Genomic DNA, 22,160 nt, shown 5'->3' with positions numbered 1-22,160 from the left:
GGAGACCCCCCGGCGGAGGAGGAGAAGGAGAAGAGCCGGGGCCCCGCGGCTTGGCCGAGCCCTCAGGGGAAGGAGCCCACCCCGCCGGCCCCCGCCGGAGCCCCCGGAGCCCTGTCCCGTCCCTGCCCCCGGCCCCGCCGCCCTGTCCAACTTGGTGTCGGAGTGGAGCTTTGCGGGCCGCCGAGCGGGGGTCGTGCGGCGGGGGGCCCGGCCCGGGGCGCGGCGGGCAGGACCGGCCCCGACCCCCGCGTCCGCCCCCGCGTCCGCCCCCGCGTCCGCCCCGCCATCGGCCCCGCCATCGGGCTCGGCCCCGGGCCGGGCCCCGGACTCGGGCTGGGGATGCCCCAGCTCGGGGGCGGCGGCGGGGGCGGCGGCGGGGGCGGCGGCGGGGGCGGCGAGGACCTGGGCGCCAACGACGAGCTCATCGCCTTCCAGGACGAGGGCGGAGAGGAGCCGGAGCCCAGCGGCGGGGCCGCCTCCTCCCGCACCGACCTCGACGAGGTCAAGTCCTCGCTGGTCAACGAGTCCGAGAACCGCGGCCGCCTCCAGCGGGACGGGGGAGAAAGAGGAGCGGGAGGAGGGCGGCGTGGAGGAGGAGCGGCGGCGGCGGCGGCGGCAGGACCAGACGGCCCCGACTCCGACTCCGACTCCGAGGTGGGGGTCCCGCCTGTCACCCCCGGCCTGGCCCCAGCGCTTAGCGCAGGGCTGCGCACGCGGCCCCCCGGCCCCGTACGGTTGAACGACCGACTGACGGTGTCTCCCCTCCCTCCCTTCCTCCCTTCCTTCCTTCCTTCCTTCCTCCCTTCCTTCCTCCCTCCCCTCCTCCCGCAGGCGGAGCGTGTCCCGCAGCAGCGGCCCCGGGACCCCTTCCAGAAGCCCCGGGACTATCAGCTCAGCGAAGGTACTCGCCCCGCCGCCCCCGCCACGGCCCCCGCCTCCCCCCGCGCCTCCCCGCTCACCCCGGCCTCCTCTCGCCCCCTAACAGCCAGGCGGCCGCAGGACGGAGGACCACCCGGAGGCGGCGGCGGCGGCGGCTTCTTCAAGGGCCCCCCGTACCCGGGCTACCCGTTCCTCATGATCCCGGACCTCGGCAGCCCCTACCTGCCCAGCGGAGCCCTGTCCCCCGGGGGGGCGAGGACGGTGAGTGCCCCCCACCCCCGCCTCGGGGCCTTGCGACCCCCCGACCCAAGTTTCGACTCGCTTCGGTTCCGTTCGACCCCCCACCAGACTCTCGCTCGGGCGCGCCGTGCGTGGGGAAGACCGAGGGACCCCCGTCCCCAGGTGGGACCCCCGTCCCCAGGTGGGACCCCGTCCCCAGGTGACACCCCCTCCCTCTCGGGGACCCCCCCCCCCCCGTTATGATGATTAATGAGATGGTGCTGATGGTGGTGATGATGGCGGTGGTACTTTTGAAGCGCTCGCTACGTGGCAGGCACTGTACTAAGCGCTGGGGCGGGGAAATCGAAGCGAATCGGGTCGGACGCGGCCCCCGTCCCACGTGGGGCTCACGCCCTTAGCCCCCCTTTTGCAGACGAGGGAACCGAGGCCCAGTGAAGTGATTTGCCCAAGGCCACACAGCAGACGAGTGGCGGAATGGAGATTAGAACCCAGGACCTTCGGACTCCCGGGCCCGGGCTCTAACCGTGCCGCTTCCCCTTTGTAAGGAGGGGGAGGGGGTGTCTCCCTATCCCCTCCCCGGCCCCACTTGGAAAAGCTCACTTTTTCGACCCTTTTGGGAAAACAAACTCCCCCCCCCCCCCCCCCCCCCCCCCCGAACCACTTGGAGCAGCTTCCCCTCGGGCCGCCCCTTTGGGTTTGGATGCTTTTTGTTGCTGGTTGGTTTGTTGTGTTTTTTCCCACTTGCCCGCTCTACCCATCCAACCGCATATTTGTCAAGGTTTTGCAGCACCAAATTTGTCGAAAAGGGCCCAGGGCCGCTGCTGAGCGTCAACTCCCTGGCAGAACAATAGGAGGAGATGCGGCCTTAGCCCTGCTACCTTCTGGAACTAGAGGAACTTGGCAATTCTCCCCCCCTCCCTCCCGCCCCCAAGCTCCCCCCACTTTTGTTTGCTTGGCTTTTCTCATTTAAAGCGAACTGTTAGACACTTTAAAGCTGTTAATGGGCTTACATTGTCTGGTTCTGCATTGGCATTTAAAGAAGTGATTAAGCAAATTGACCGAGCGTTAGGCAAAGTGCAAATGAGAGCAAATTGAATCCTCCCGGACCCCAGCAAATGTCCCAAACCCCAAATCCCAGCTCTGCAAATAACACCCCCCGAGGGAAGGGAGTTCATTGTATTTTTGAAATCGCCGGGGGGGGCGGCCCGGGGGGGGCGGCCGGGGGGGCGGTGGTTCCCCTGCTTTCTATGCTTATCCCTAAACAAGAATCTCTTGCTGTCCTGTCCTTGGTGGGAGCCCACACCCCTTATCAACCCACTTTATCCCTTATCCCAACTCCCGGTGGATTTTTTTTTGGGGGGGGGGGGAGACTTTTCAGAATGTTCCTCTCCTCCCTCGAAAGCAAGTGTTCGGCTCGAAAAGTTTTTCATGTTCATACTTGAAGGGCCGCCGGTGAACGCGTTCAAGCGTTGGATTGGCGATCTCTCCGGTCGGTTGTAACAGGCAGCGATGGAGAGCTGCAACCTCCGCTTGCTGACAATTCTTTTTTTTTTCTGTGCGAGAGGGTATGCCTCTTAGGAGCGGGGCCGGCGGGGGGAGAGATGGGGAGGAGAGAGCAGACATCCACCCGCCGTCCCGCTTAAAATCGGGGGTACGGAGACCCGGAGATCTCTTGTTTGGCCAGCAGAACCCTGCATTTGGAGGTTGGGGAGCCAAAAACCCTGTGGTTGGCGACATTGGATTTTGGGGGCGGTTTGGGCACTCGTTCTTTTGAAAGGGCAAATGTGGGTGAAGGGTTGCTTAGTCGATTCCTTTTTCTTTTCAACGTGGACCAAAATGTGTGTTGCTGTCCCAGCTGGAGCGATCTAGGTTAGTTTGCTTCCCTAATTCCTGACCCAGTACACGCCGACGGAGCCCCGCTCAAGACACAAGTCTCCCAAGGCCCCAGTACAGTGCTCTCCACGCAGTATGCTTGAATGAATGAATTCCGTGGAGGCAGACTTCTTGACAAACCCGAGGGGAACATGGGACTGATGGCAATCTAGTCAATGTCAAAGATGGTTTCGTGAAATCTGAGCCAAGTTCCTTGGGAAGGCAGGGGAAGAGAAATCCATTCCAGAAGTACGGCCCGAGGAAGCTGCGGGTGAATGTCAAAACGAACGAGTTAATGGCTTCGAAGACACTTGAGAGTCTGGCCATTCACTGGGTTTGGAGGAGAAGGTGTTTTTCTTCTCATTTAGTCGTTTGATGGTAGGAAGTGCAGGACAAAAATCTGGCCCAGGCTGTTGGATTCCCAGTCCCTTAGAAAAAAGATGAGGCAAAAATAGGCCAAAGAAAAAAAGAAGGGCGGCAACTTTAGAGGAAAGGATTTGGGCTCCATCAAGGTGGGGAGAAATAACTTGGATAGTAAATTTGGGGCTTTTGGAAAGTGACAATTGACATCACAGACACGGACATTCAAGGGTCCCCTGTAACTACTGGCTCGAATGGTTTTAGGGAAGGTGAAGTGATCTGTCTACATCCTTTAGGAGCATGATCTAAAATGTTGGTGGGAGAACTGAGGACTGCAGTCAATGTGCAATGTGCAATAATCATATCATTAAAATATGGTTGCCCCCTTTTGTGTAGAGAATTTCCTGAGAGATCGAACTTGCCTTTAGGTCATGAATACTTTGATCTTGTTTGCAGTCAAGTTCGCGTACTGGAAGACAGACTTTGTTAGAGCGCCTGAAAGGTCTGTAAAATGGCTTGAGCTGGAAATGTATGTCTCTGGTACTTTCTAATCTCACGGGATCCCTTGGATCTAAAAATGCCAGCCGCAAAAAACGAGCCCATTAAATTCTCCGATGTAAAGAAACGCAGAAAGAAATGGGTTTTTACTGATGGGGCAATACCGTTGCCTCAACTTTGCAAGTAAAATGTCTTTCAGTCTTTCCGTTTGGCCAAAGCTGGCTGCAGGGGACACGAGGGACATAAGAAGGCCTTTCCCTCCTCCCTCCCCTTTATGTTTTTCAGACTGTCTATGAACAAACTGCTTTTGGTAAAAAAAAAAAAAAATTCTTTTAAGATAACTTTTTCTCTAAATATAACTGCAGCTCCACTTGCCGCTAAATATAACTTGGGGTTTAATGAGGGACATTCGTCTCAGACCTTTCCACAGCTCAAACTAGGGAAAGTAGTTTCCAAATATGCCGAGTTCGTTTCGATTCTCCCCTGAGCTCTAGACTTGTAAGCTTGCTGTGGGCCCGGAGAGTCTTCAGCGACTCCCTTCTGTCATTCTCTCCCAAGCGCTTGGTACAGCGTTCTGCACACAGTAAGCGCTCAATAAATACCGGTGATCGATAAGCCAATATTTGGGGACCGGAGAGAGGGAGTGGAATCAGCGGGGTGGAGGAACTGTTCTTCCCACTCGGTTTCTTTGCGGGTTAGACAGCTTGCCTTCATATTTGTGGAAATTTTATCCGTATCAAATTCTGCATCGATAGAGCTGAAAGAGAAACGAGGCTAGACGGGAGAAGCTCGTGTTTAACAAATAGGTACTGTACTTGGCAGTGTTTTAATGTGAAAAAGGCAGTTATGGAAAAAACTGGTGGAATTTGAAACTCATTTGACTGCTGTAAAGTTTCAGATAAAATCAACGCACACCACCCTCACAGCCTGGTTTAAAAAGATCTTTCTCGAACAAAAGTTCCATTTAGTCAGCTTAGGTCCCTAAATGTAGCAGTCTGTTCAGTTCCAGAAACAGGGAGCACTTGGGAACTTCAATACCGTTTCTGTGAGAAAAAAAAAATGTAGGGAGCTATCTGAAAAATATTGAAATTTGAGGGGGGAGAGAGTTCTCCTGGGTTAAATCGGTGAATACAATTACTAGGAAATGGGAGGAAATGTTAATTCTCTAAGCACCTGAGTGTTGGAAAATAATTAGGTTGGCAAACAAAGCAATTACTTGCCTCTTAATATATAGACTCATTTCTTCTGGTGCCACCTATGGATTTTAACAGTACTTTTTATAAAAAAACTGTCAATCATAATAGGGTGTGCAAAGTAAACAGGTTCCATACATTGGTATTGAGAAATGATTTGGAAACTGCAGATTCAAGAGTTACAATTTCTTTCTCTTGAGTTTTCTTTATCGGGACTTAGTTTAGATTGGTCGTGTCATTTTTTTCTTCTCTTTATTTTTCTTTATTCCATTTTTATCTTAGCTTTGTGCCTCTGCAGCTCTCTGTGTCACTCATTGTCCTGAATGTGTGTGTGTACGTGTGGGTGGTGGGTGTGTGTGTGTGTGTGTATGTGAGAAAGCATGTTTTCATGTTTGCCTGGGAGTGTGATCCATTTGTAAATATGTGTGGGTATGGGGATGTGTTTGGGAAACTGGGTGGGAAATGTGATGTTTGTGGATTTGTGTATCTCTGACTGGGGGAGGATATGCATATGCTTATGTGTAAATTCATTGTGGACAGGGAGTGTGTCTGTTAGAGTGTACTCTCCCAAGCGCTTCATACAAAATACTCTGCACATAGTAAGCATTCAACAAATACAACTGACTGAAATGTTACTGACTCAGTAGCATTTATGACCATTTATTGTGTGCAGAATACTATACCAAGTGCTTGGAAGAATGAGATACCTAGTGTTGAATTTATCAGCTAATGGGGGGAATGCAGACACAAATTGCCAAATATACAGTAATAGGCACAGGAGTTAGAAAAAAAGTGCCTGTGGTAAATAACGTGTACTTCTTGATGCGTATTTTCATATGTGGGGAGTATCTGTGGGAGAAACCCAAGTATTTGCCTGTAGATTGATGGTTGTGAATAGAGATGCGGGGGGGGGGGGGGGGTTGGCGAGTAAAGGTAGATGTAGGGGATTACTGCATCGGCCTCTCCTCAGGCCACCCTGTTTCCAGACTTTGCCTCTTTATTTCGGTCTGGGTGAATGTTTGGGGAGGTAGGCTTTAGGGGGAGGTGTAAATTTATTTGTGTTAAGCGTGTCCGGCAGGGGGGCTGTGTGTTTGGAAAGCGCGGAGAAGGTGGCGTGGGTGCGTGTGGGTAGAGAGAAAGACGGCTGCAGTTTTTACCAGCGTTTCTGGGTCACTGGGGCAGCCCGCTACAGAAGGGCAGCCACGAGCTTTGGGGTCGGCAGCATCTGCCACCTTCTTGCCTCTGGAGGGGGTCTGCCAGAGCAGCTGCCGCCCAGACCCTCCTGCTTCTTTCACGGTTCTGAGCCTTCTTGTCCGGCTGCCCGGTTGCCTGGCTGATCCTTCCCTCCGATAGCCCCTCTGCTAGCTCTGGGCGGCCATGGAAAGCCCAACCAACTCTACTGGAGAGTTCTCTCCCTCGCTTCTAGTACTGTGCTTGGCACCCAGTAAGCACTCCATGGATCTCACTGTTGGATCTCACTGTTGGTACCTCCACCCTACCCCGTTGACCAGCAGGAAGTTTCAGGGCAGAGGCCCCCCATTTCCGGGATGCGGCGAGAGTGCAAGAGCTGTGGACTGGGAGAATCGGTCTGGGTCGAGACTGCGGTATTCCTGCCCGCAGGTTCTTTCTTCTGGGGAATGTCAGAGGGTGTAGGGAGGCAGCCATACTGGAGTCCTCTTTTATGGCCCTGCGGTTACATGGCCTTAGAGATAAGCCTTGCCTTCCCCTCTATCCATCCTCCCATCAAATGAGATAAAATGGGATATTATAGCCTGGCCTCTACGGAGCCTGATAAGAGCAAAACCTTCAAGCGTCTCTGCAGAAAAATAAAATCTCCATTTATCTTTAAAAGAGTGGGATATTTGGCACTTGGGGCCTTGCAAGGAAGCCGGTCTTTACCCTGGAGTAAGAGCGATTCAGCCAACCCCACTCCCATATGGACCTCTAGACTGCAAGTTCACGATGGTCTGGGTATGCGTCGGCCAACTCTGTGGTATTGTATTCTCCCAGACGCTTACTCGACTGTCCTGCCTGACGCTCACTCGAGTGTCCTGCCTCAGCAGTGTTCAGATTGCCGGACAGTCTAAGCTCAGCCGACAGGGTTCACGGGACCGGTGTTCTGAGGGCTCAGTCTCCTCCTCTTGGTGCCCTGCACCCGGAAGGCGCTCGAGAAATACAGACGGCGATGACTGGGTCCTGGAGAAGCTTCCGGTCTTGGGGTCTGGGAGGGTGAGGGGACTCACACAGATTCTGGGATCAGGGTGAAGAGCCCAGCCTGCCGACTGGGAGTCAAGAATGAAGCTGCTATTTTGGCTCCACTTCGACCCCCCTTCCAGCTCCATAGCTAGCCCAGTCAGTCAGTCGATTGTATTTATTGAGCGTTTACTGTGTGCAACCTCAGTATCGAAGAAAAACTCCTCACTATTGGCTTCAAAGCTCTCCATCCCCTTGCCCCCGTCCTGTCTCACCTCCCTCATCTCCTTCTTCAACCTGGCCCGCATACCCGGCTCCTGCCGGTAACCTTCTCACTGTCTCGGTCTCATCTGTCCCGCAGTTGACCCCTGGCATAACTCCTACTTCTAGCCTGGAATGCCCTCCCTCCTTACATCCACTAAACTAGCACGCTTCCCCTCTTCAAAACCCTACTGAAAGCTCACCTCCTCCAGGAGGCCTTCCCAGACTGAGCCCCCCTTTTCCTCTGCTCCTCCTCCCCTCCCCATCGCCCCAACACCCTCTGCTCTACCCCCTTCTCCACCCCACAGCATTTGTGTATATATGTATCCTATTTTATTAATGAGGTGTATATATCTATAATTCTATTTATTTATATTGATGCTATTGATGCCTCTCTACTTGTTTTGTTGTCTGTCTCCCTCCTTCTAGACTGTGAGCCCCTTTGTTGGGTAGGGATTGTCTCTATTTGTTGCCCAATTGTATTTTCCAAGCGTGTAGTACAGTGCTCTGCACACAGCAAGCGCTCAGTAAATACGATCGAATGAATGAATGTATGCAGAGCATTGCACTAAGCGCTTGGGAGAAGACAGTGCAACAGTAAGCAAACACGATCCTTGCTCCCGATTTTGACCTTACAGTCTAGAGAGAGCCTACCTTACCCAAAATGCTGCGGGGTGGGGAAGGGCGGCTTGACCTTCCCGGGGCCTCCCATGACTAGGGGAGCCTGGGCTTCCTGCTCCCTGCATTGCCCCCCAAACCTGGCACCGCCCAGCCTCCCCCTGAGCTGAGCCTCAGGATGGGGGTGACCAGGACTGACCCTAGTCTATTCACAGCCAAAAGGGGCCCGGGGCCTCACTTCTGATTATTTACAGTCATCAAATAGGCCGTGTGTTCATGAATGCCCGATTGTCTCCTGCTGGGAAGCCTCTATATCCCGGCACAGAGCCTGCATAAGAGCCACATTTGTGACTCCCCAAAAACTGAAACAAGGAAACACCGGTGGGGGGTGGGGGGGCGGTCTGAGCTGTGGACCTACAAGGCTTACCTCACCTCTGCCTTAAGAGGTCTTGTTTTCTTTGGTCGACTGTGCCCCAGACCTTGAAGTTCTTGCCGCCAACAAGAACTGATGAGGTTGACTCTTGCTTCCTCGGGAATTATCGCGGGAATGCCATTTGCAACTCTTTGCTGGGGGAGAAAGATACAGAGCAAAAGTCAGTCAATCGGGGGTATTTCTTGAGCACTTCCTGGGTGCAGAGCACTGTACTAAGTGCTCGGGGGAGAGTGCAGTACAAGAGAGTCGGTAAAACTGACATCTGCCCAGAAGGAGCTCACGGTCAAGAAGGGGCGACAGACATTAAAGTACAGAGAGGAAAAATGGCAGAGAATAAGGGTATGGACTTAAGTGCTGTTGGGACTGCGGTGCAGGTTAGGAAAATGAGACAGCCGGTAAAAGATTCAAGTGAGTTTGAGTTTCTTGAAGAAACATATAGGAATAAATTCGTTCATTCATTCAATTGTATTTCTTGAGCCATTACTGTGTGCAGAGCACTGTACTAAAGCGCTTGGAATGTACAAGTTGGCATGGATAGCTAGTATTTCCAGATGAATGGGAAGCAGCATGGCCTAGTGGATAAAGCACGGGCCTGGGAGTTAGAAGGACCTTGGGCAAGTCACAACTTCTCTCTGCCTCTGTTACCTCATCTGTAGAATGGGGATTAAGACTGTGAATTCCACATGGGACATGGACCATGTCTAACCTGATTAGCTTGTATCTACCCCAGTGCTTAGTCCGGTGCCTGGCTTCTAGGAAGCACTTAACAAGTACCGTAAAAAAAAATGAGATCGCGAGTTGTGAATTGCCTGGAATCAGTCCATCAGTGGTATTTATTGAGCATTTACTTTGCGCAAAACACCATACTAAGCGGTTGGAAGAGTACAGCGCAACAGAGTCGGCAGATACGTTCCCTGCCCATAGTGAGTTTATAGTCTGGAGGGAAAGTTCTGAAAGTTCCGTTCCAGCATACTGTGACCTACCTCAGAGGGATGAGGTGAAAGAAGAGGGAAATGAATAGCTAAGTAAGCAAGTCTGTTTTCATTTAGATGGAGGCACTGAAATTAATTTTTGAGGAACTCACAAAAGGCTGAACAAAATTCACCTGTAATGAATTGGTGATGATGATTCCTAGATAACTTCAGGATTAGGGAATGTAAAACCAAGTTAAAGTGCTAGATTTTTTATAGGGATAGCGATAACCGTTTAACAAGGAACAGGAGTTATGAAAACAAATATAACTTCAAAGTTCACTCTTGATTGTCCAGGCCAATGAGAGGGAGAAATGGGAAGCAGGATAGCCTATTCAATTCAATTCAATTGTATTTATTAAGCGCTTACTGGGTGCAAAGCAGGGCCTGGGCCTGGGAGTCAGAGGTCCTGGGTTCTAACGGCAGCTCTGCCACTTGCGTGCTGTGTGATCTTGGGTAAGTCACTTAGCTTCTCTATGCCACTCATCTGTAAAATGGGGATTAAATCCCCTTCTCTCCAACTTTGATCGTGAGCCCCATGTTGGGCAGGGATGGATCCAACCTGATTATCTTGTCTCTCTCCCAGAGCTTAGCCCCGCAACTCGCACATAGTAAGCATTTAACAAGCACTATTACAAGTGGGGATCAAATAAAACAGAAGGCGGCTTCAGCCCATATGGGAAATTCAGGGAGACGAGCCTGGGTTTAGGGGAACTTGGAAACTCGTGTTTCCCGGAGGGTGTTCCAAAATGGGAGGAATGCGTAGGGAAGGCAGGCTTACACTTAGAACCACTGATTTTCCCCCATCCAGAAAGTGGGAAACCCAACCCTCAGGGCTCAATAGAATAAAAATTAGTTGAAAATAGCATTGAACTTGAAGCATCGCTGTGATTTAAAGCCATATAAAGTCCCTTGGCATGAAAGTTGGTATTGGAATCTAAAATATTTTTAATGAGCCCAATTTAGCCACTTTGAGAAGAGCAATAGCTCTTTCCATCCACTAACTGTTTAGGGCAGGGATGAGCGACGTGTTTTAGAAACTACAGCCGAGCAGTGTCAAGGAAACAGTTCTCCAGTGGGGAAGGCACGTGCTTCTGAGTTTGCATTATCTGGCTATTTCATTTGCCACCTTTTCTTGACAACCTTGGTTTAGTGCGTTGCCAGGTGTACCTTTTCTGTCCCCACCCCGTCTGCCAAATGCTTCTCCCACAAGACAGTCACTTCAGACCCCCGAGAATCGGGTGCAATGCTGTCAGCTGCAGACCTGATTAAAGGCCAGTCGGTTTTGTATTTTGAGCCATACTGGATGTCAGTGAGCATCTAAGTTACAGGTGACCTCACTTCAAGTTAGGACACTAGGGAGCGTTAGATTTTAAAGTTGGTTCTCGAAGCATCTGACATTATTCAGTGTCAGGCGATCATTGGTTGTTTAGGTAGGATAATGCCCATTTTATTATCGGTCATATAAATAGCATGGGGCAGGAATGGTTTAGGAGCCATAAATCCGGGCAGGACAGCAGAATAAATAGCTACTGCTTCCACTCCCCTCCTGACTTCTTGGAAGCAGGAGAAGAAAACTTTTGGAGCACAGAGGTGAATTGGGAAGAGTATCGAAAGGGTGAGGAATTAGAGGGAGCAGCGAGGAGGCAGGGAAGGGAAAGGAGGGGAGGCGGAGAGTGGAGAAGAGAACCAAAGTAGGTGAGAAAAAGGACAAAGGAGGGTGGGGGGGGGGAGAGGGAGGGGAAAGTTCAAGACAAGACAGTGTTTTCTGTCCTCCTTGGGCCCTGACCTCCGTGAAGACCAGTTCCCACCCAGTACTCCAGGGCCCGATGCTCCAGGGCTGTGGCAAGGATTTGAAGCCGGTGGTGCTCCAGCTGTGAGACCTAAAACAGCCTGGATCCTCCACTGCCTCCACAAAAACAGCAACTGAGCAGGAGCTGCCTCGCGCCAGTGGAGCTGGAGCCAAAAAAACCCACCCCAGAACTACAAGAACCAGTGTAGAGGATGGAGCACGGGCCTGGGAGTCAGAGGACCCAAGTTCTAATCCTGCCCTGTCACTTGTCTGCTGTGGGACTTGAGGCAAGTCACTTCACTTCTCTGGGCCTCAGTTATTCATTCATTCAGTTATATTTATTGAGTGCTTTCTGGGTGCGGAGCATTGTACTGAGCGCTTGGGAGAGTACAATACAACAAGAAACAGACACATTCCCTACCCACAACACCTCATCTGTAAATTGGGGATTAAGACTGTGAGCCCCGTGGGGGCCTGGACTAATGTCTGACCTAATTAGCTCGTATCTACCCCAGCGCTTAGTACAGTGCTTTTAGAGAAGCAGTGTGGACTAGTGGTTAGAGCACGGAGCTCAAAGGAGTCAGAAGGATCTCTTAGGTTTTGGAAGCTGTGGTTAAAGTGGCTCCCTAGAGTAGAATGAACCCCTGAATTCATGTTTGTTTGACCTGAGGATAATCCCAATTCTTTCAGAAAAAGCTCTCTTGTTTCAGGCCAAGGCTTAGGCAGGCAATTTGCATGAGTGATATCATGTTCTACATATATTTTGTCTTTCCATCTTTTCATGATCTTATGTGTAGCTTTTTGATGAAGTTGAACACCCGGGAATGACCCATTTGACCTTTTTAAAAATCACAGCTCTTTTCTCACTTTATCCAGAATTGAGACTACCATATTTAAAAAAATAAAGTCACATGGAAGTTTAAATCTCAGTCAATCAATAGTATCAAAATAGTAGTTTGTCAGTACTTTCCAGGATCTGGTCATGATACTTGTCTTTCTATTTTCAGCTTGGTGTGTGTTACATTTTAGAAGATAGATATATTTGGAGACTTGTAAAAAAAAAATTTCCAGCATTGCATCAGAACTTTGTGGCAACTTGGTCGATCCTAATGGAGCTCAATTAGTTATTCAGCCACCTAACTTTTAAAAGCTTCCCTAAATGTGTATGTAGTTTATGTGTATCCTCCACCCAAGATAATTTATCTTCAAGTGCTGTTCTACTATACCTTTTTTAAATAGCATTCAGAGTTTTTAAGAGCTTTCCACTAATTAGTTCATTCAGCATATGTAGCTTAGCCGAAGACTTGTCATTCATTTTAGAGACGAAGCTCTGAGCTTGAAGTAACTTGTCTAATGCCGAACACTGAGTCAGTCCTTCCCAGAGCTGGAATTAGAAGTCTCGAGTTCCTGAGTCTTCTACAGAGTTTCAGCCCAGTAGCTGCGCATGCTAACTTGCAGTTTTCGCTGAAATCGATTTCAGGGTTTTCTTGTAGGCCTGTGAATGTGGAAAAAACGTTTCAGACACTGGGGAAGAAAAAAATCAGTTGCCTTTTTGGGTAAACTAATAAAAGCAAAGGTATAGATTTGCTGTCTAGATAGACCCTGATGAAGACTGGGATCTTGGTTAAGTTAGAAACTAGGTAAAAAGGTGTAAATGAGAATTGGCCCCGGGGAAAATTAAAGGGCCCCTACTTTCAAATTTTTGGGTGTACACACAGTTGGCCTAGAATGCGCTTCTTCACCACCTATTTTTGGATAGAATTAGGGAAGGTTCTTCTAACCACATGCATCTGACAGGATTCACTGGGATGTGGTGTCAGAAGAAATGATTTGTGCCCCTTATGTGCAGTGTCCAGCTGCAAGAAAACACAAGTTTTCCTTCATGCGGGGGTTCTGCAGAACACTGCCTCCACATTACTGGAGAACTGGGTGGGTGTCCCAAAGAAAATGTCTCTTAGCAAACACATTTTTCTGCTTTTCAACTCTGTGTATTTCAAGAGAAAGATAATGAAATTCAGATGACGGTTGTTCATCTGCACTTTAATCCTAAAAAAAAGTTTTCTAGCAATATTGGATGTCAGCACTTAGGAGCCTTTAAAAAAATAAGCTATTAAAGATGCTTTTAGGAAGCTAAATTGGGCTTTGTCAAAAATTTAGAGCTGAAGTGGAAATCACAAACGCCAAATTGAAGGGCGTCTTAAATTTGGCAGAAAGCGCCCCTTCCATAGCCTGAGAAGTGAAACCGAACTGAATGCTGCAGAAACCCAGTTTCCTTTCCTTAGTGAAATAAGTCTGCCACAAGTTACATTTTAGAACAAAATATAACCTAATAACTGTTTTTCAGACCAGGTATTGTCACACGTTCTTCACTGGCCCCACATCTATGGGAACGCAACATGTCTCAGTGGCAACTCTGCAGAGATGCCAGTTAAAGTCTGCTGATTGTCATTTATGAGCTCAGTTAACTGTCTTTATAGATGCAAGATGTCACATAGAAACTCTTAGAGGCCCATTCTCACTCCCCGTAGTTTATGTGACCCACAAGAAAGCAAATTTTCTCAAGTCTGGATGACAGCATTTCATTCTCCTGCTATTTCACCAGGACACAAATTTTAGAATAGAATGGGATGAGGTCCAGAGAGGTCATCCGGTCCAGCCCCCTGTATCCGGTCCTGTGACTGACAAACTCATCTAGGAAAGATGGTTGTCTTTTTTTTTCTTTCTGTTTTTTAATTGGTAGGAGTAGAACAACCTTCAACCTACCTCAGTGGCCAGAGCCAATGTTTATCATCCTAATAGACTGGAAATTCTTCTGTCCAATGAACATGTTTCTTTTTCATTAATATCTGCCCCATGAAACCCTCCATATTCTTGAAGACATTTATTTTAACGGTATTTGTTAATCGCTAACTCTGTCGGACACTGTTCTAAGCGCTGGGGTAGATACTAGGTAGTCAGATTGGACACAGTCCATGTCTCGCACGGGGCTCGCAGTCTTAATCCCCATTTTACAGATGGGGTAACTGAGCCACAGAGAAGCGAAGTGTCCTCCTCACAGTTAACCAGTAGACAAGTGAAAGAACTGGAGTTAGAACCTGGGTCCCTCTGACTTCTAGGCCTGTGCTCTATCCACTAGGTCACACTGCTCAATCATTGCTTTGCCCTCAGCCCTTCAGTTCTTTGGACTTTTCTCCATAAGCAGTGCTGGAGATTTAGTGAGGCAGGCTGGAGAAACCGGAGCCTTGTAGGTGATAGAACTTTTAACTCACTGTTTATTGTCACCCTGAGATCTTATGTGAAGCTAGTTTTTCTCATCCTACTTGTTTGCCCCAAATGTTACTATATTGCATTGTCCATATTGAATTTAACCCGTTTTAGGAGGTCACTTGGTTCTACTTTATCAGTCACTTCCAACTTCTTAGCTTCAAAATTATTAGCAATCCCCAGGTTAGGGTATTTAGGGTACTTGTATTTAGATTTTGTGCTTTACATAGTGCACATCAAGATGTTTCAACAAGTGTGAGTTGAGGGACCCCTCTTCTTCCAACTAAATAATCATTGAGGTAGTTTTCACACACTTATTCTATGCCAAGCAATGTACTAAGTGCTGGGTTAGCTACAGTATAATAACTCTTTTGGGGAAAGAGGTGATCTGGCTCCTGGCTAACCTAGAATGGCTCTGAATTTTTTTTCATAATATTTCTTAAGCATTTACTATGTGCCAAGCACTGTTCTGAGCAGTGGTGTCGATACAAGTTAATCAGGTACGATATAGTCCCTGTCCCACATGGGGCTCACAGTCATGTAAGAGGGAGGATAGATATTAAATAATCATTTTATAGTTGAGGAAAATGAGATGCAGAGAAGTAAAGTGACTTACCTATGGGTACAAAGTAGGCAAGTGGCAGAGCTGGGGTTAGAACCCAGGTCTTCTTGCCCCCAGGCCTCTGGTTATCCACTAGCCCACACTGCTTAATTTGTATATATGCGTCCATAAATATGAAAGTCTTTAGAAAATATATAAAATAAAAATGGGTAAATTACCATATTTGTGGTTTCTCTAAGGAGAAAGGGCTATAAAAGCTTTTACTCACCAGTTCTTCATTGCGTGGGTATTTGCTGACTGGTACTACAGTAGGGAAACTATGGGGAAAAAGAGTGAGGCATGCAATGCGTCGCTCAAACCTAGTTCTTCCCCCCTCCCAGCCCCGCAGCACTTATGTACAAACCTGTAATTTATTTATTTGTATTGACATCTGTCTCCCTCCTCTAGATGGTAAGCTCATTTGGGGCAAGGAATGTGTCTGTTTATTGTATCCTTCTCTTCCAGGCACTTAGTAGAGTGCTCTGGACACAGTAAGTGCTCAATAAATGCGATTGAATTAATACAAGGAGAACCTCAGGAACAGAAGCTAAGAAATGCCATCGCAAGGCCAGACCACTTCATGGGTCATGGGTTCTAATCTAGGCTCCGCCACTTGTCTGCTGCATGACCTTGGGCAAATCACTTGGCTTCTCCATGCCTCTGTCATCTCATCTGTAAAATGGGGATTGAGACTGTGAACCCACAGGGACCATGGCTGATCTGGTTTGCTTGTACCCATCCCGGTGCTTAGTACAGTGCCTGGAACATAGTAAGTGCTTAACAAATACCATCATCATTATTATTATTATTATTATTAAGGATGCCCGACCAGCAGAAGGCGAGCGAGCCCAAATACAGACGGTAAACTCATTACGGGAGGGGAATGTGTCCACTAATTCTGTTGTACTGTGCTTTCCCAGGTAACACTTAGTAAATACCATTGATTGGCTGGTTGTAGTTAAGGAGAAAGAAGGAGGAGGTTGTTGATTCACCTACAAGAAAAGACCTGATAAAATAAGCCATATGCACATTGATATATGTCTTAGTGGAAAGAGGCCAGACTTGGGAGTCAGAGGACAGGGGTTCTAATTCACTTAACTTCAAGTCACTTAACTTCTCTGTGCCTCCCTTACCTCATCTGCAAAATGGGGATTAAAAGTGTGAGCTCCACAAGGGGCAATCTGATTACCTCATATCTACCCCAGCACTTAGAAGAGTGCTTGGCAAATAGTAAGTGCTTAACAAATACCACAATTATAATAATAATTATATATATATGTGTATATATATATAATGTTAGTAGGTAAAAGGAAACGCAAGCACATTCAGAAACCAGAGGGCACCAGAAGAGAAGGTTTGGGGAATGCCGTGCTTTTTTAGCTCTTTGATCTCCCGGGATCTGGACCTGGGCTGCAATGTTGAAAACTCAGGGATCTTCAAACACTGACTCATCCTGTCTCCTGGCGGTTGGGGGTGGTGGGGAGGGGTGACGCCGGGGCCAACGATATCCTGACCTATTTGTACTACTTCCTGCTAGACCTGGCTCTTTCTCCTCCTCCAACTAGTGGTAAATTCTTTTCGTCTGTCTCGCGATTAGAGTTTAATCTCCTTCAGGTCAGGGGTCATGATTCTTGCCAAGAGCTCAGCACAGGGTTTTGCAGTCGGTGCTCAATAAATCCCACTGATTCAACAGTCAATTGACTCTCTGTCCATTAACTCCTTGCTGGGCCTTTCTTTTCCCCAGAGTGCCTTTGCTACCAGACTAGATTGGGCCTGAACTCAGTGTGCACCCGGTGACCATTCTTTGGTCTGTGCCAGTTGTTGCCATTGGCAAAGCCATTTGTATTTCACCTTTCTAACAACCGCTTTACCTCTAACTACATTAGAAGGGATGGACTAAATACAAAGAAATCTGCCCCTTTCCACCCGGCTCTTTGAAGATACTTGAATTTGTCCCACTAATGAGCGTCTTTGAAATTTTATTTAGTGCTCCAATCCCAAATCAGATTTGTCCAAAGTACTTTTAAAGTATCTTTCCCGAGTGGTTCTTGAGGTGTTATCATGTCCTGTTAGAATTTCTTAATAATGGCGGTGATGCTGATAATATTCATTTATTCATTCAATCGTATTGAGTGCTTACTCTGTGCAGAGCACTGAACTAAGCGCTTGGAAAGTACAATTCGGCAATAAATAGAGACAATCCCTAGTGTTGGTAAGTGCTTACTATGTACCAGGCACTGTTCTAAGGGCTGGGGTAGACAAAAGATAATTGGGTTGGACACAATCCCTGTCCCACACAGGGCTGACAGTCTTAATCCTCTTTTACAGATGAGGCAGTTGAGGCAGCGACAAGTTAAGTGACTTGCCCAAGGTCACAGCAGACAAGTGGCAGATCCGGGATTAGACCCAGGTCTTTCTGACTTCCAGGCCGGTGATCTATCCACTGGGCCACACTGTTTCTCAATGTATCACCTATGTAGAGTCTGCCGCTGTTATTCTTTGGGTCCTCTCATGTTTCCATGAAGTTCAAGAATCCTGGGGATTCTTTGTCCTGTAAACTCTTCGAGAATCTCTCCCACGATTACGCTGCTTTTAGGGGGATGGATGGTCATCTCACTGGTTCAGGAGAAGGGGCATGCTTTGAGTGGTGGTCCTTTAAGGGCTTGTTTGTGGAGCTTACATAGTGATGTTTTAATCTGTAATTTGTGACAATAGAATACAAATTGTATTCTTTTAAATATGTAGGCGTGGGGTGACTGTGCCCTGGAGGACAGAAAAAGAATTTTACAAGATATTGACAAGTTAAAGTTCACCGAAGCGAACCAAGATTAAGTTCGTTAGGGACAAGGCGAGGAACTGCATGTACAGAGGAAAATCAACTCTACAAATAGAAGATAAGGGGATGACTGGTAGTCACGGCTGGAAGTAAACCAGGCTGGAACTCTGTGCCGATATAAGAAAGTCCTGGAATGGGCGTTCCCTTTGGCCAACTTTATTATATTTTACTCTCCCAAGTGAGTAGTGCAGTGCTCTGCATACATTAAGCGCTCAATAAATTCCACTGACTGACTTATTGTCTGCTGTCTTCTCGAGCACAGTCCTGCCTCTTCAAGCACTGTCTGGTCATCACCCCAGCCCTTCTCCCACAAAGCCTGAATGGCCAAGAAATGTTGGACCAACTTGGGGCTTTAATTGCAGTTACCATGGGATGACATTCACAGCTTCACATGGGTCATGCGGGGTGGTCTCTCTCTAACCCGCTCCCCAGCAAATACCAAGGGATAGCTGCACAAATGTAAAGAAGAAGTGTCCCGAAACGTAAATGTTGCTAGTCGGGAAAGCTGGGGAATCTCTTTCCACGGCGATGATTTTTACATACTCCAGTTAATTTGGAGTCACTCGGAACTTTTAGTGGGAATTCTTCCAGGGCCACATCTGCACGTACATAGTTGTTCATCTGAGTAGGGTGGCCAACATCCCGAATAAGCGGGATTGTTCCATTTTTCATCGCCACGTCTCCTAATATCAGGACCGTCCAAGTGGTTGCAATAGCGGGCCACGTGACCAGTGATCCATATGTGTGCAGGCTGCATGAATTTCTTTTATTAATAACAAATGTGAAGTGTATGTAGCCTGCTAGCTCTTCAAAATTTTGGATTTTTTCTAGCAGTAATAAAGTTTAAAAAGCAATTGAATCAATTTGACCAGTACAAGCGCTTAGTACAATGCCCCGCACATGATAAACGCTCAATAAATACCATTGATTGGGTCCAAAAGCGAACAGTTACGAGGCTAGTTCGAGCCATGGATCAGTTTTGGTCAAGTCGCTGAGACTGTTGTAATCTAACAGACTGAACTGCCCTTCAACTGTGGGCACATCCCAATTCTGACTAGGTACTACTGTGCTAAAAGTTCACCTGTGATAGTTAATTAGGTTTAAAAACAATTACATTCTGATGGGGCACACATTGGTCTCTCCTATATTAGAGGAGGAGTGTGACCTAGTGGATAGAGCACTATTCCCTGGGAGTCAATAGTGACAGTCAATCCTCTGTTCTTTGTTCTTTAAGAATTGGATAATAAGAAATCATGGGGACCGGGCCATGTATGAATTTACAAATTGCACAAGAAGTGTTATGTTTGTGGCACACTCTTATATTAAATCTCTAATTAAGAAAAGAATCTTAGAAGTGACCGACGGTCCAACTGAGCAGATTAAATTGCCGAGTCCTGTTATCCCATGGAATCTGCTGGAATGAAGTTTAAATACAATTCTGGTTTTGTGGTGTGAGGCGCACACCCTTAAAAAGTAGGTCCTGGGGCACTGGGTAGGGAGCTGGAGTCCCCCATTTTACAGATGAATAGAAGCAGGCTCTGGCCCTAGAGAAATAGGATTCCTGGAGCAACAAGGTAGAAACGGGGAATTCTGATTTGTACTTTTAATGTAACTGTACTAAATTTGCTCTTTGGATCAGAGCCAATTGCACCCATACACTAAACTTTTCTTTGAAATAATAATAATAGCACTTGTAAAATGCTTACTGTGTGCCAGGCACCCTACTAAGTGCTTGGGTGGATACAAGTAAATCGGATTGGGTGCAGCAAAGTGAAGTGACGCACCCAAGGTCCCACAACGGACCAGTGGCGGAGTTGGGATTGGAACCCAGGTCTTTCTGACTTTCAGGCCCATGCTTTTATCCACTGGGCCACACTACTTCTCTTTAGGCTTTTTTACCAAACAGCCTATAGTTCTGGAAATACTGTTTTATACTTTTAGAGTCCTGATTTTCTTGCTTAGATTGGAAAGGGTTTTTTGTTGTTGTTGTTGTTGTTTATGGATTCACTTTTTTCTTTGATCAGTCACACCTACTCAGTCCATAGTCACTCTGCAACCTAGACTTTTACATGGCTTAAATAGTAGGAAATAAGTTCTGGTTTATAATGTTGCTCTCAATTTTCCCCCTGATCCTCAACAAATCACTGAGTTTAGTGGATTTGACGGTGGTTTACATCTCTGAATCTGACCTGCTTCCAAAGTATTGGGGGAATAACTGCTACAGACGTATAGTCATACCTAAACTGTTCAGGGACTGATTACCCTGGTGATGAATTTTCCAGATCTCTTGCATCTTCTCTTTTTCCTTCCCTTCCCACCTTTTGGACATTCATTCACCTCACAGTGGCATATCCATCCAATACCAGGCAGGCGAATGATACGTACATATCATTAAATGACATAGAATAAATTAATTATTTATATTAATGTGTGTCCCTCTCCTTGGACTGTAAGCTCATTAGATAGTGGGAACGTAGCTGCTAATTCGGTTGTTGTGTACTCTCCCAAGCGTTTCGTGCAGTGCTCTGGCCCTGTTAAGCGCTCAATGAATACGATTTGGTTGATAGATTGATTGATTGAGAAGGGGGAAGAGAAGAGGTGATCCAGTGGAACCATTTGGGTTTTTATCAGCCAATCTTCTGCCGAGTTTGGTGTGAATTAGCATCTGAAAAAGATACTTAACGGCATTTTGAAGGCTAAAGCTAGCAAACAGTGCCCGGAGAATCACTGGGGAATTCCTGGGGGAGTTCCTGACCCCATGATGCTTTGGGGGTATCCCAGGATTGCCAGGGTTTAGGGTGACCTCGGGCACATTGCTTTAGGTTGCAAGCCTATCAGAAAATCCAGTTTGGGGTGATTCCTAATTTGGCAACAAGCCCTTTCTGCGTGCAGAGCCCTGTACTAAGCCCCTGGGAGAGTACAGTCGAACAGAGCTGGTGGCACATTTACATCCATCAAGGAATAGGGATTACCGCGGGGTTTTGAGGGTCTGGGGAACCAGCCTCTTGATTGGTCTGATTTCCAAGTTGGTTTCAGCAGCCCAGAACAGTTTCGCTGAGGCTGTCCAGATAGAAAGTGAGGATAAGAAGGAATGAGAAAGGAGGAAAGAGAGGTGAGTGTGAGAAAGGGGAAGCGGGTGGTTATTTTAAGGTCCGTGAAGGTGGGAAATTATGTCTTTCTATTTCAAGTGCACACTGGATAAAGCATGGGTCTGGGTGTGAGTTCTAGTCGCGCAATGTGAACGTTCTAGGATAGCCACAAGGTTTTGATTGGGTCAGAATGGCTTGAAGTGGTCCCCTAACTGGCTGAAGTGTCCCCATTTGCCCAGAAATTACATCAGCCAAGTATTTTGAAGGGCTCTGAAACTGTGACTAAAATTAGATTTTTTAGATGCAGTCCCTGCCCCTGCTATCTAGGACTAATGAGATTTCTTTGTCCCTTTCCGCTCTCTTTCCTTTCTATTATTGTCAGTGTTTAGTAAGTGCTGATCCTGTGTAAATAATAATTAATGATAATTATGGTATTTGTTGAGTGCTTAATATGTGCCAGGCACTATCCTAAGCCCTGGGGCTTAAGAAAATTGGCTGAGACACAGTCCCTGTCCCACAAGGGCTCACAGTCTTAATCCCCATTTTACAGATGAGGGAACTGAGGCACAGAGAAGTGAAGTGCCTTGCATAAAGTCACACAGCAGACAAGTGGTGGAGCCAAGACTAGAACCTGTTACCTTCTGACCCCCAGACCCAAGTGTGCACTTGGAATAGAAAGACATGATTCCTACCATCACGGACCTTAAAATATCCTTCTGCTTCCTCTTTCTCACCCTCACCTCTCTCCTTTTTTCTCATTCCTTCTTATCCTCTCCTTTTTCTTCTTCCTTTTCCCTCTCCTCTTCCCCTGTCCCTCAATCAATAACATTTATTTAGTGAAAGGCTTTTGATTGAAATTCATCCATGGTTCATCAGGAGCTTACAGTCTAAAGCTGCAATGGAAGGAAAGCTAAATATACTTGGCGAAACATCCGTAAGAACTTTGGGAGAGTGCTAAATTGGACATTTCCATGTAAACAACGTGGCCTAGTGGAAAGAGCATAGGCCTGAGAGTCAGAGGACCTCAGTTCTAATCTCCGGTCTGCCCCTTATTACTTTG

The 22,160-nt window shown here is 47.7% G+C and overlaps 1 protein-coding gene across 1 annotated transcript in view; it reads left to right on the top strand.

Annotated features, from left to right (window-relative positions):
• The first annotated feature begins 339 nt into the window (after positions 1 to 339).
• The window catches only part of TCF7L1 (transcription factor 7 like 1), a 146,576-nt gene continuing 124,755 nt past the window's right edge, over positions 340 to 22,160 (top strand). The window contains exons 1-3 of the mRNA XM_029082653.1: positions 340 to 654; positions 832 to 901; positions 986 to 1,140. Coding sequence (XP_028938486.1) covers positions 340 to 654; positions 832 to 901; positions 986 to 1,140 — 540 coding nt within the window. The remainder of the gene's footprint in view (positions 655 to 831; positions 902 to 985; positions 1,141 to 22,160) is intronic.

Source organism: Ornithorhynchus anatinus, chromosome 17 (assembly GCF_004115215.2).
Source record: "Ornithorhynchus anatinus isolate Pmale09 chromosome 17, mOrnAna1.pri.v4, whole genome shotgun sequence".
In the NCBI taxonomy this organism is placed as follows: domain Eukaryota; kingdom Metazoa; phylum Chordata; class Mammalia; order Monotremata; family Ornithorhynchidae; genus Ornithorhynchus; species Ornithorhynchus anatinus.
This window is presented reverse-complemented; position numbering and strand designations above follow the sequence as displayed.